Genomic DNA, 11922 nt, shown 5'->3' with positions numbered 1-11922 from the left:
GTGTTGTGGTTTAAGCCTGTTGTTCACATCTAATCATGTTCACCAGTGATTATTCCAAGCATCATAGGTTCGTGTGAAATCACCCAGTATTCAGTATTTCCTTCATTGCATTTGGTGCATCTACAATTATTGCATTTAAAAAGGGCGGTGGCGTTCTGCCATCCCTGCCCTCTCACTCTGCAATTGGGAATGGTGGTTAGGGAGGGTTGTAAGTGTCATCCACGTAGTTAGGTAACCCCTGGTATTTAAGGAGGTGAGAATAAACCCTGATCTTCTTTTAGGTGTGGACAGGTGTGAGATAGGTTGAATCGGATAAGTTGAAGGAGGATTTTTAAAACTGAGAATATGTGTTTTGGAAGGTGTGCTAGATGTGTTGGTTATAAGTTGCTCATCCTTGCCCTCCTCTGCATTGTGGCCAACACTTTACTTTATTTTCCCAATGGCGAAACAAGATTTGCTTCAGAGCATCACCTCGGCAAATACGTGGAGTGCCTTCATGGCATTCTAGGTGGAGGCCTTCTGGTAAGTCATAACCTAGTGTGTTCTTTCAAGTTTATTTTGGAGGTACATGGTACTGCTCTTTCTCTATTGGTTACCTGAACTTATTCATCAAATATCTTGTCAACAGGTGTCTCTGGAGTTGTATTTAAAAAGAGCTATATTTTCTTGTAGCTATTATTAGTTACTATTGATTATCTTATCTACAACATTATGTCACTTTAAAGCTGAAAAAGTCATAGGGTCTGGGGCACAGAATCCAAATGCAAAAGTGAAATGAAGCGTCTCAGCAGATCACAGTTTGCATTAAGGTTTAAATCTTAATGTTTTATTATATTATTGAACCACTCTCCTTTTAAATCTCTCTAACTAATGAGCATTTAGATACAATTCCCTAATTTCTATTATCTGACATGCTGACATGTGCTCTGCCTTAGCTGCTTATTCAGAGCAATTGAGTGGTAATTGTCAAAGCTTTGTATTTGAATAACAGGATGCAAGTGTGTGTTCATTATAGGATGTCATTAATCCGAAGCTCTTATTTTCTACCTTTTCAGTTTTGTGGACCAGATTGCAGCATATTTAACACCCCTGACTCCAGGCTTCCTTTTTCATCTGCTTTTAGAAGTCCTCTTAGAAATAGGTTATAGGTCCCTTCCAATTCTTAACACTCTATGCTTCTATGATCTCAAGGGGTCTGCAAATCACAGGTTAAAAACAACTGCATGCAAAGGTGCTTTGTGATGTGAGAAGTGCTTACAGCTGTGTTACAGTCCCTTTGGGACCTGGAGTGGATTTGCAAAACAGAATAATACTAGTGAGATCAATGGAACTTCTCCTGCAGCACATTTGTACAACCTCGTCTGGACTGGAAGCACTGGGCTCAGCAATGGGTTTGAGTAAAGGCTGACAAGTATGTGTCTGTTCAACAGGGCAGTTCTTATTCTAGTTTCATATTAAGTAAGGCTGTGGCATTTGCAAATAACTCTCTACCCTTTCTTTATGATTTTCCAGAGTACTCTTGGGTGTAGAGTCTTTATAAGTGGACACTGTTAAGTGCTGTTATTGCTGGTGATAGGATCCTCTGTTTAATCAGCTCTGTTCATTCTTGATTTTATGCTAGAAACTCTGGAGTATGGATGGTTTGTGTTTCACACCGATTGCTTCTGCTTTGTTAGTTCACATTTCTGTCACTGGAAACTGGTTGTGAAATCTTGGAAAAAAGTAGATGTCTGCAATGAGATGTTTGTCTGAATTTAGCAGAATTTTACTAGACTTTCTACTCTGGTCAGACTGGTTTGTTACACAAGCAATGATGATTTTTCTTAAGTAACAAGTATATTGGCAGTAACTGTTTTTCAAAAATCTTTATTTGGTACTCCTCATTGGAACAAAGATAATGCTTTTTTTTTTTTTTTTTTTTTTTTTTTTCCCAAAGCATTTTATTTGCAGGTATAGCCTTTAATGTGAACAGAAACTTTTAAAGCTGAAATACTTTAGCTGTAGCAATACCCCAACAGTCTCTTTCTGTGCTTAAGCGCAATATTGCCACAAAGTGGCAACAGAAATATATCTGTCCCGGGGTTGATGTCAGTAGTGAGATGCCTACTGTGTTAAATAGGAGTAAAGCTGAATCACCTGTACGAGCTGACTGCCAAGAAAAAAGATAAATCAATGAAATTCAAAGACTGTGTTTTATCTGCCCTGTCTGTGAAGCCAAAAGGAACAGTGTGGTTTGTTTGCTCCTCACTCAGGTGCTCATTCCAGCTGCAGTGTTCATTGGGCTCCACAATGACGACTGCTGTGGGTGCTTTGGGCACGAGAGCTGTGGGAAGAGCTGTGCGGTAAGTGAGCCTGGACATCCCAGCCCCAGGTGATCCCAAAGACAGCGATGGCTGTGCTCACAGTTCATGTTTATGTCTGCCGTGCAGATGCTGTCCTCAGTTCTGGCAGCCTTTGTTGGGATCCTTGGCTCTGGATATTGTATCATCATTTCAGCACTGGGGTTGTCTCAAGGACCGTATTGTTTTACCCACCTAGAGAGAAACTGGATCTATCCTTTCACTGACTCCTCTGGAGGGTAAGTTGTCTGTTCATGAGGGTGTTATCTCTTCCCAATGTACACATGGGCTTTATTCCAGTAACCATATACCAAGATCTATTCATAACTTTATCCTCCCCACTTGGTAAAAACAAGTGGCATCAGTTACCATTGCTGCCACAGTGTAAAACCAAAGCCACAGAAATACATACAGGTGATTAAATCTATACATCATATACTGTTCATGTAATTGAACATCTCTAACAAAGTACAAAGTTTTAGGACTTTGAACAATTTACAAACTAGGAATAGTGGTTGTTAAGATAATTGTCTTATAATGTGTGTAAGAGTCTGTTTTGTCAGGCTTGCTTCTGAAGCTGCTTTGCCTCAGCATAAAGTGGCACAAATGTCCCCATTAGTAACAATGGCATAGAATCTCATAAATGAAACTTGAGAAGGTTTATAAGAATCTTTATACACTGCAGGGCAGAGAGGCAAGAAGCCTCTCCCTAATTAAGGTTCTCCTGCAAAAAAGTCTCAGTATACTATTCCCCATTAATGCCCATAAATCCTGATGTGATTCATATCATGGCATGCTTTTAAAGTGCTTGTATGGCTAGCAACCTCAAGGCTGTATCTAGCAACAGCCTATGGCTGATGCCAGACTAGACGCAGTTGGAGTACTAAGAGGCCACATAAATCTCTTTGCAGTAGAGTTTGAATTTTACGTTTCACTTGTATCTCTCATAAGAGGGGTCATTCTTTCTTCTCCATCCTCCTGACCATGACTGAGTGTAGAAGAACTAGGTTAAGTCCTTGCTGAAGGCAAGTGCTGATGTTCTCAAGATGTGAGTGAGCAGTAACAGCTGAAATACTGCAGTACCTCATCACATTTGTTCTGTTTGACTCATCCAAATAAGCATGGGAGGGCCCAAAGGCGGCAGGAGAGAAAGTGACCCATTTGCCTCAGTGACTGCTGTCTTTAGAAAAAAGGCCCAGTCCTGCAAAGCTCTGTGACTGTTTTGAGAAAAACCTTTGCTCTTTCAGCTTTCTTGAGTTTGTGCCTCACTTTAATCAGCAACAGGAAATTCTGCCTTTATGGCTTAGATTATTTTTTTAAAAGAAATTGACTTAGCAAAAATGTGTGGTTGATATTTCAGCATGTTCCTAAACCAAACCAACTTTGCACAGAGTAAACCACTCATTTTCCTATTCCTTTAGGGATCTATTCCTAAGGGAACCTATCCTGTTAGGACTCTATGGAGTGAATATCCTCAATGCAGTTACAGACCAGACATAATTTGGTTCTAGTATATGTTAAGTATCCCACTCTGACACAATGTTAATATGCTTTTAATTGCTGTGTACAGGTACTTGTTTGAGTATAACAAGTGGTCTGCATGTCAGGAACCTCAAAACATCGTGCAGTGGAATGTCACCCTCTTTTCTATCCTCCTTGTTTTGGGAGGAATAGAATTCATTCTGTGCTTCATACAGATAATCAATGGCATTCTTGGAGGACTGTGTGGGTTGTGCTGCAGTCACGAGGAGGTAAGAAAATTGCAGATATACCCATGCCTCTCAGATGAATATGCAATTTGTTACTCATACTACTGTGGAGTTCTACTCAGCAGTTACTTTATAGGTATTCTTAAGCCACAATTCCCTGTACAGCTGTTTCTACACCACTGTTGTGATTAGAATTTTCATGTACTGTTTGATCACATGCTTTCAGCTGATTCCTCAGCCGTCACAGTGATGTTAAACTGCCTGAGAGCAAGGTGCTAGAGGGCTTTTATCTGTCCAGTGACACATGTGATCATCAGCACCCTATAGGTGATACAACTAGATACAGATCTCCTGGTGGTTGTGGTCTTAGCCTAAACCATTGTTGCACAGTGTAGTGCTTGTTCTAATTATATTGTGTTAGCCTTGTGTTTTGTCCACAGCAGCTCATAAGTTACTGACAAAATGCTGCATATAATGAAAACTGCAGCATCGTGCCTTGCTTAGTGGAAGCAAGATAAGAGAAAAAATTAAACTGCAGATAGCTAACAAAATCTGCAGACAGATCTGGGGGAGGGGGTTTGAAGGTAGATTTTTTTTTTTTTGATTGAGGAAAGGAAATTTTCTCCAAATTTCTTTAAAGCCTTGTTAAATAGTTTGGACATATTCCAGAATCAGTATCAGAGCGCTAGTATTGGAATCCTCAATGGCTTAAAGTATGAACTAGATATAATTTATATCACACACTATAGGTAAGCATGCGTTTTACATTTTTTATTGACGTAGTTGAGTGTTGGGGCTCTTTCAAAGCTATTACTCTTTTCTTCCTTCTGTTTTCCTTGCTCTATCTGCAGTATAGAAGAGCTATGCTATGGTTTTCTAAATGTGGTCCGGTTAATTTTTGCATTTTTAGTTGAATACAATATTAGCATTCTTTCTATTAATATGTTTCTTTCTTTTTGTTCCCCCCCACAGGCATATGTTTGCTAGACACCTGATGGTGCATTGACATCGGTGCATGTGTGTGCTGTAATGAGTATACTGTGGATTTTTTTAAAACATTCCATGCATACTGAAATTGTTGTCAAACTGCTGTTGCCATGAATTTAACAGACTTGAGGCCTTTGTTGATGGAGTCATATGCAGGTTTTCACTAACCTGCCTGAACTGAAAGGCAAAATGTACCCTGAATATCTTTGGTTCATTTCATCTTGATACAGGCAACTGTATCGTGTCACTAGAGTGGCTTTATTTATTTTTCTCTTCCTACTGGCACAACAGCTCTGTACTTTGTCCTGTTTTCCCAATAAAGTTGCTCTTTCATTCTGATCTTGGAACGAGCACAAACCAAATCCAGCCTGGCCTGGATAAAAGGTTTTGGTCAGCTGGACACAAACCAAAGCAGCAGTAAAATGTGAATGATTGAGGGCTTTTCAGGATTTTTCTGAACTTCCCCTGTATTTCACAAATAAAGATTTGTATTAAAAATACCCAGGAGGTATCAATGATTCCTTCCCTGCCCATGCTGAAACACTGCTTGCCTGGTCTTGGAGTAAAGGGCAGTGGTGGCATGAGAATGTGGATTTAAAGCACTCAGATTTTTCCTCTCCAGCAGGCTCTGCAAGAGTGGGAACTGCTTCCTTGCTTGGTTTGGCTCATTTAAAGATTTTTGCCTTTATTCTTGCATAATGGTTATTTGCTTTTCTGGCACACCCAATTAATTAAACAACTAAAACAATTTTATGAATTCCAATACACAAAATTATTACACTAGAATTTAGACTTGAAATTTCAGCACAAATGCATGCAGCACCAATAGATTCCTGTAGCCCTAATGCACAGCATTACTCCTCGTTATTTATATTATCATGTAAAAAATGGCCAGCTGGATTATTTTATTGCCTGGTGTATAAGACAGCGTTTTGAGAGATTTATCAGTTACATTGTGAAGAAGTGATTGGTTTAGTTTGTATTCATTTCAGCTGGCACAGAAGTCACTCACACAGAGTAAACATGACTTTTCGGTAACAGGCTTGGAAACAACTCATGAATAATGACAGCAATGGAAAAGCAGTACTTGCAACATTTGGCAAGATGTTTGAGAAACTGGCTTACAGGTTTGCTTAATTCTTAGTATAAAATAGTTGTTTCCTGTTTTAGTGGCATTATATGACAGAAAAATAACCACACAGTGATTTGGTATTTGCAGAGCTCAGTTTAAAACAAAGTCATTAAGCAGACTGCTGTACTGCAGAACAAATGCTGCTTCAGTCATCATTTCCCAAGTTAGCTTCTTCTAATCAGAACAGTTTATAATGGAAATAGCATGAAATGTGATAATAAAGTAAGGTGCTTGCTACTAATCTTGGCCTTTGCTTTTAAGAAAATATTTCAGCCAATTATATGATCTTTGAGTTTTGTACTAAAAAATCAGTCATGTGGATTGTGCATGGTTTAAATGCAGCTGTTTTCTCTGCTCTCTGTGGCATAGTGTTGATGACATGAGTTCTGTCTCTGCCTATGAGTCTGGAAAAGCAGGTTTGCAACAAATTCTGATTAGAGGGAGACCTGAAAAAAGGTGTCCATAGTGATGAGAGAGTAAAACAGAAAATATGGGAAGGTCAAGAATAAGGGCTTCAAAATGAAACCTCCTAGACAAAGAGAAGACTCACAGCAGAGAGCTGGTAGAAAAGTGGTGTAATTGTGTGAGTACCATCATGCCCATTTCCTTGTGTGATCTCATGTTAAGTGACAGTATGGAATTAGTTACAACATGCAATTCAAACAGCTTTTATGAGAGGATGAGGGAAGCCTCATCTATGAAGAGCCTGAAACAGCTTATGAGGAAACAGAAGGAAAATATGTTGTGATGTCATTGCTTCTAAAATCAGCCTTCCTGCTTTTGATAAAGCACCTTCCCTCCCCCCCACTTTCTTTTTTTTTTTTTTTTTTTTTTTTTTTTTTAGTTCTCTGACTACAACTTTCCTATTGAGTAAAGCTTAAGGTCATTCTTGAATTACTTTTCTGATGACTCACAGGGACATAGACTCAAGGCTTGGGTGGTGCTGTAAGCGTTCAAGCTGCCCTGGCTCTGTGTTACTGGGGTAGTGTTTAGATGCTCCAGGGTTGGGGAATGATGACATCTGACAATGGGAAAGCTGCCTGGCTTTGGCTTTGCACAGTGCAAACAGCAGGCATTTCAAAATAACAGCCAGACCTTTTGTCCTGCACAAGAAATCACATGTGCATAGGTCAGGTCTGTAGCTGTGCAAGCTCAGCTGTAAGCAGAGAATGAAACAATTGGAGAAATAGCAGGATTTAATTTGCGAAGCACTGGAGCCACATAATGCTGTGGGAAAGAGTAATTGATTAAAAGTGTGACAATAAGACTGCCTTGCAGTTTCTAACCAGTGTTTCTTGGGCTTCTCTCTGGTAGATGGCCCAGACTCAGCTTGCTGTTGCTGGTCAGTTCCCCCTTGGGTTTCTCCTAATAAATCTCTGTAGTATGAGACAGAATGTGGCCTTCTGTATAGAGACTGGCTTATTTATCTTCTTGCAACTCCCTTCCTCATGCTGCTGTAAGGTTGAAAAACCTCGTTTCTGTCACAAACAGTGTTGCAGTTCGTGTCATAGGGAGGAGGACATTTTTGAGCAGCCACTAGGAAATGAGAGCTTTGAAGTTCCTTCCTGAGTCTGACTCCTAGACATAGTTCATTTGGAAGATCACAAAGGAGAATCTTTTAGAAGGGAAATGGCTACTTAAAGACGTGCTTAACACAGGACAGTGAGTTTACACAGTGATATTCATCTGTTGTTCTAACAGATGAATATCATCTGCACTAACTGCTAAGCACTTCTGTCCTTGGAATCACACTGCAGCCACTGGTTCCTGTGAATATGAAATGACTGAATCAAGCAGGGGAGATCAAAACGCTTCTTATATTGGAAGTCTTGTAAACTTTTGTTAGCTTAGAAGAACAAAACTTCCAGAGTTCTTGGGAGATGGCTTTGGAGACATGTGGAAGCTGTTTGAGCTGCCTGCTGGTACCTCTTGCACTTTGGAGTATTGTTGTGAACATCCTCCTATACTTTCCAAACGGGAAAGCTCTGCATGCTGCCAGTTACCAGCTCCCCAACCATGAGTGGTATTTTGAAGGGATCTGTTTCTCAGGTGTGATGGTAAGTGCTCAGTCTATGGATTTTTAGTGAATTGCATTCTACTGCAAATAATCTTGAATAACTCTTCAGAAATTGCTTTTTAAAAAGAATATATGGATTGCTTCAACAAAAACCACTGCAGGCAGAAAAAATGAAACTGAAAAAAAAGTTAGCATACTGAATGGCAAGTTATGTATGTTATTAACTGCAAATGACTTTGCAGGGTGTGTTGGGGTTTTTTTTCTGCTGTCTTTTTGTTTATATGTAATTTATGCTTGTAGTATGGAGGAAAGCACTATGTTGATTTAATCACCTGTGGAGGTTGAATTAGAGCTTTTTTAGCAAATAAAAAAAAAAGCTCATGATGGTTCAGACATTTTTAAGAGCTGTATGCAATCCACTATTTAGAAGACTGAACAGAGTTCACAATGCATCAGGTAGTACTGTTGTCAGCCTAAATACAGAAAATTGTCTCACCGTTATTAGCATAGTAGGATTTTCCCTGTTACATTTGTAATATGCTCATCTGCAGTAATAAACTATCATGGAGCTGCCCACTGCTCCTGTGATTCACCACATTCGTAAAGAGCTGTAGCCTCAGGAACAGAAAGTGGTTATGTGATCAAAGTGCACTGCACACAGTGCTTAAAAAGGGTTTATCTGCATAAGTGAGGGTTTTTATGAAGGTGCTGAACTGTTATTAAAACATTTGACACTTTTGAAATTGTGTATTCTCTTTAAAGCAGAAGGAAAACCTTCTGTTCTAGCAGAAGAAAAAAACGGTGAGACAGAGGATTCAAACAGAAAAATAGTTTGCAAATGTATGAAAATGTTAACTACGACAGTGATACTGATATTTTGAAACATTTTTTGCCTTAAGATTATTACCAATTTATTAAAAATGCATGTATCATTCTGTTACAACCCCATCAGCAGCATGTGAAAGGATAGTGTTGTGATTCAGGAATATTCTTTTCTCATACTTCCCTTTTCAAACCTGTGCCTCTCTAAATGGCAGTTTGTGGTGCTGGAGCCCAGATCCTATAGGTCAAAATTATTCTAGGATCGGGTTTAAATAATCCCATAGTCTGAAAAGATCAGTGTGGATACTTGACAAATGAATGAAAGTCCAGGTGAATGTAATCAAAAGTTTGCATTACTGACTGTTTCTAGAATAAGTGTGGTGGTAATAAAGGCAATTCCCTGATTTGTGTGCCTGTGTCAGCAAGGTGTTGAACTGGTGTATTTGTATCAATAAAGTACCCTCATTTTCACTGGTGTTGATTTTTTTGCTTGTGAACTTGGTTTTATTGTTTCAGTTTCATTGGTGTAGCTGTGCCCAAGCTCACAGCACTTTACTGTGGTGGGAGATGCTGTACTCTTGTCTTTCAAGTACAAGACACAAGTACAGCAGCAGCCTACTAAAACCACTCCAGGTCCAGTGTGCCTTGAGTAAGTGTGCTGTCCTATGGATCAGCACTAAAATATCAAGACAGAAGAAGAGATGCAGTCCCTGCCTCCCAAAGGTGAAGGAGGCTTTGGCTTAGTATCTGCAGTCATCCCACTGACCCTATACATCCTCTTACAGATCCTTCTTTTGGCAGCAGTTCTGATAACACTGGAGTGCAGTGTGTTCTATCGGTGCTGCCAGAGTGAGAGCTGTAACAAAACCTACAGGGTGAGTCTGTGTTTTATTTCTGTGCACCTCCTCAGCTTTTGTTTCAAATGCCTTCCCACTCATGTGCTTCCAGCACATCCTGCTGCCCTCTCCACTGCTGTTTTCACTTCCTTTCACAGAGGATTCTAAATTGGTTTGCAAGGTCACAGAAAGTGTAGCTTCTTTCTTCTGAAGCATAAGAAGGATGAAAGAAAATTAGACACGCACTTCCCCAAATCTTTGTAAAATAAAATAAGAACATAGAATGAAGCATACCAGCTAAATATCTTCATCCCTTTGCCCATATGATTTGGACTTGGGGGATTTTTTCAGAAATGGCCCAGTACACACTATCTGGGATGCAGATGTATTTAATACATGGTTGTGTTCCTCTGGTATTTTGGGAAACAACTTTAAAAAATGCAAGTTTAAAAACCCCACTGAAATAATACATAACTTACAGTTGTAGAACTGTTTTAAACTCGGTGTTCATCTTTATTTTGTGTGTGTATTCTTACTATTCTTTACCTGCTGCTTTTCTTTCTGAATTTTGAAGACTAGGAAAATCAAACGTGAATTTCAGCCCCAATGAAGTAGGTAGACAGACTGAATGATCATATTTGTTGTTGACACTATCCCCACAGGGTAATACTTATCTCTCTGTCTTTACTTCAGAGTTTTATATCTATTGTGCTAGCCCTGCTTGGAATTGCCTTCTCAGGATACAGTTGCATCATTTTTACCCTGCATTTGATTCAAGGCCCTTTCTGCAATTCATCAAGTGGATGGAATTATATTTTCAAAGACACTGCTGGGGGGTAAGAAACATTGGTGTAACTCTTCTGGAAGAAATTGTTTATCAAATCAGTATTCAGAAACATTCTTCTTACTTCAGTCTGATGTTTCTCTAATAGGTACCTCACAGATTACCCTGCCTGGTCTAAGTGCACAGAACCTGCTAACATAGTGGAGTGGAACATCATTTTACTCTCAATTTTAATAGCTCTCAGTGGATTGCAGTTGATCATCTGCATTCTCAAAGTGGCTGCTGAGTTGAAACGAACACTCTGTGGAACCTATTCTGTTTTTGGGCAGGTAACAAAACACCTGAGGTTAATTTCTTAAGCATCTCCTTGTCGCTGTAGCTTCAGCAATTTCTCTCAGCTGGGTCCTACCCTTTTGGGTATGCATTCTCTATGCTACTGCATATTTTTTTCCAGATAATACTGAAAATACATTTGTTTGTTTTGATTAATCCACTAATTTCCTGTGGTATACAGAGGTTGGTGACTGCTCACTCTGACCCTTAAGACTAGGACTGAGAAGAAAAAAAAGTGGTTGGGAAATTAACACTGATGCAAAGTCCATTATGTCAGCAGCGGTTGCTGAACAGCTTTGTTCTAATATTCAATTTACAGACGTTGTTACTAATGTGTGGCTTTCACAGCAATGATGAGGAAGATTAGCACTTTGTTTTTTCCTTGCAGGCTGGGGTTCTCTGACAATGGCGAGGAAATCGTCGCTGCTTCGCTTCCACCCCTGGAAAAAGAGAGAAATGGCCTCTCCATAATCCTCAGCGGTAGATTTGAGTGCTACAAAGGAAAATGAAAGCCTTGTCTTGAATCTGTCAAACTTCTCTGTTTTGGATTAAGTATATTTGACCTATCTGACATCTACATTTTTCTTCAGCTATCCTGTTGCTCCTGGCAGGGACACTTCATTTTTTTACCCTCCAACTTGTTGTGACAATAGGGATGTTTGAATACAATGGAACTGCTTTTGAATTGAAATAACCTTTTTTTTTTCTTCTTTTTTTTTTTTTCTTTCTTTTTCTTTTTTTTTCTTTTTTTTTTTTTCTTTTTTTTTTCTTTTTTTTTTTTCTTTTTTTTTAATAAACTGCTGTAGAACTGCTTTTGTACTCCCTTGTCATTGCTTCAACCATATGACTATTTGTTGTTCTGAAAGGGCCTAATTCAAGGCCCAGTAGGGGGTTGTTAGTGCACTGAGTGAAGCCATGATTTCTAAATTAACGACTTTTAGTCACAGACAGACCATGATGGTG

General features: G+C 39.2%; 2 protein-coding genes across 2 annotated transcripts; both read left to right on the top strand.

Moving 5' to 3' along the window:
- Positions 1–345: 345 nt before the first annotated feature.
- Positions 346–5054, top strand: TM4SF1 (transmembrane 4 L six family member 1; the record flags this gene model as incomplete). The annotated part of the gene is made up of 6 exons (XM_083868230.1): positions 346–522; positions 2253–2342; positions 2430–2578; positions 3910–4090; positions 4718–4797; positions 5021–5054. 6 exons carry the CDS (start codon positions 346–348, stop codon positions 5052–5054), a joined length of 711 nt encoding a protein of 236 aa, XP_083724356.1.
- Positions 5055–7750: 2696 nt separating this feature from the next.
- On the top strand, positions 7751–11922 carry TM4SF18 (transmembrane 4 L six family member 18). Its single transcript, XM_083868795.1, has 5 exons — positions 7751–8224; positions 9792–9881; positions 10536–10678; positions 10775–10955; positions 11348–11922. The coding sequence occupies exons 1-5, from the start codon at positions 8048–8050 to the stop codon at positions 11360–11362; spliced, it is 606 nt and encodes a 201-aa protein (XP_083724921.1). The 5' UTR covers positions 7751–8047; the 3' UTR covers positions 11363–11922.

The sequence above is a fragment of the Zosterops lateralis genome, assembly GCF_965231275.1.
Source record: "Zosterops lateralis genome assembly, chromosome: 10".
Taxonomy (NCBI): Eukaryota; Metazoa; Chordata; class Aves; order Passeriformes; family Zosteropidae; genus Zosterops; species Zosterops lateralis.
Note: the sequence above shows the minus strand (reverse complement) of the source record. Positions and strands in the feature narration are given on the sequence as shown.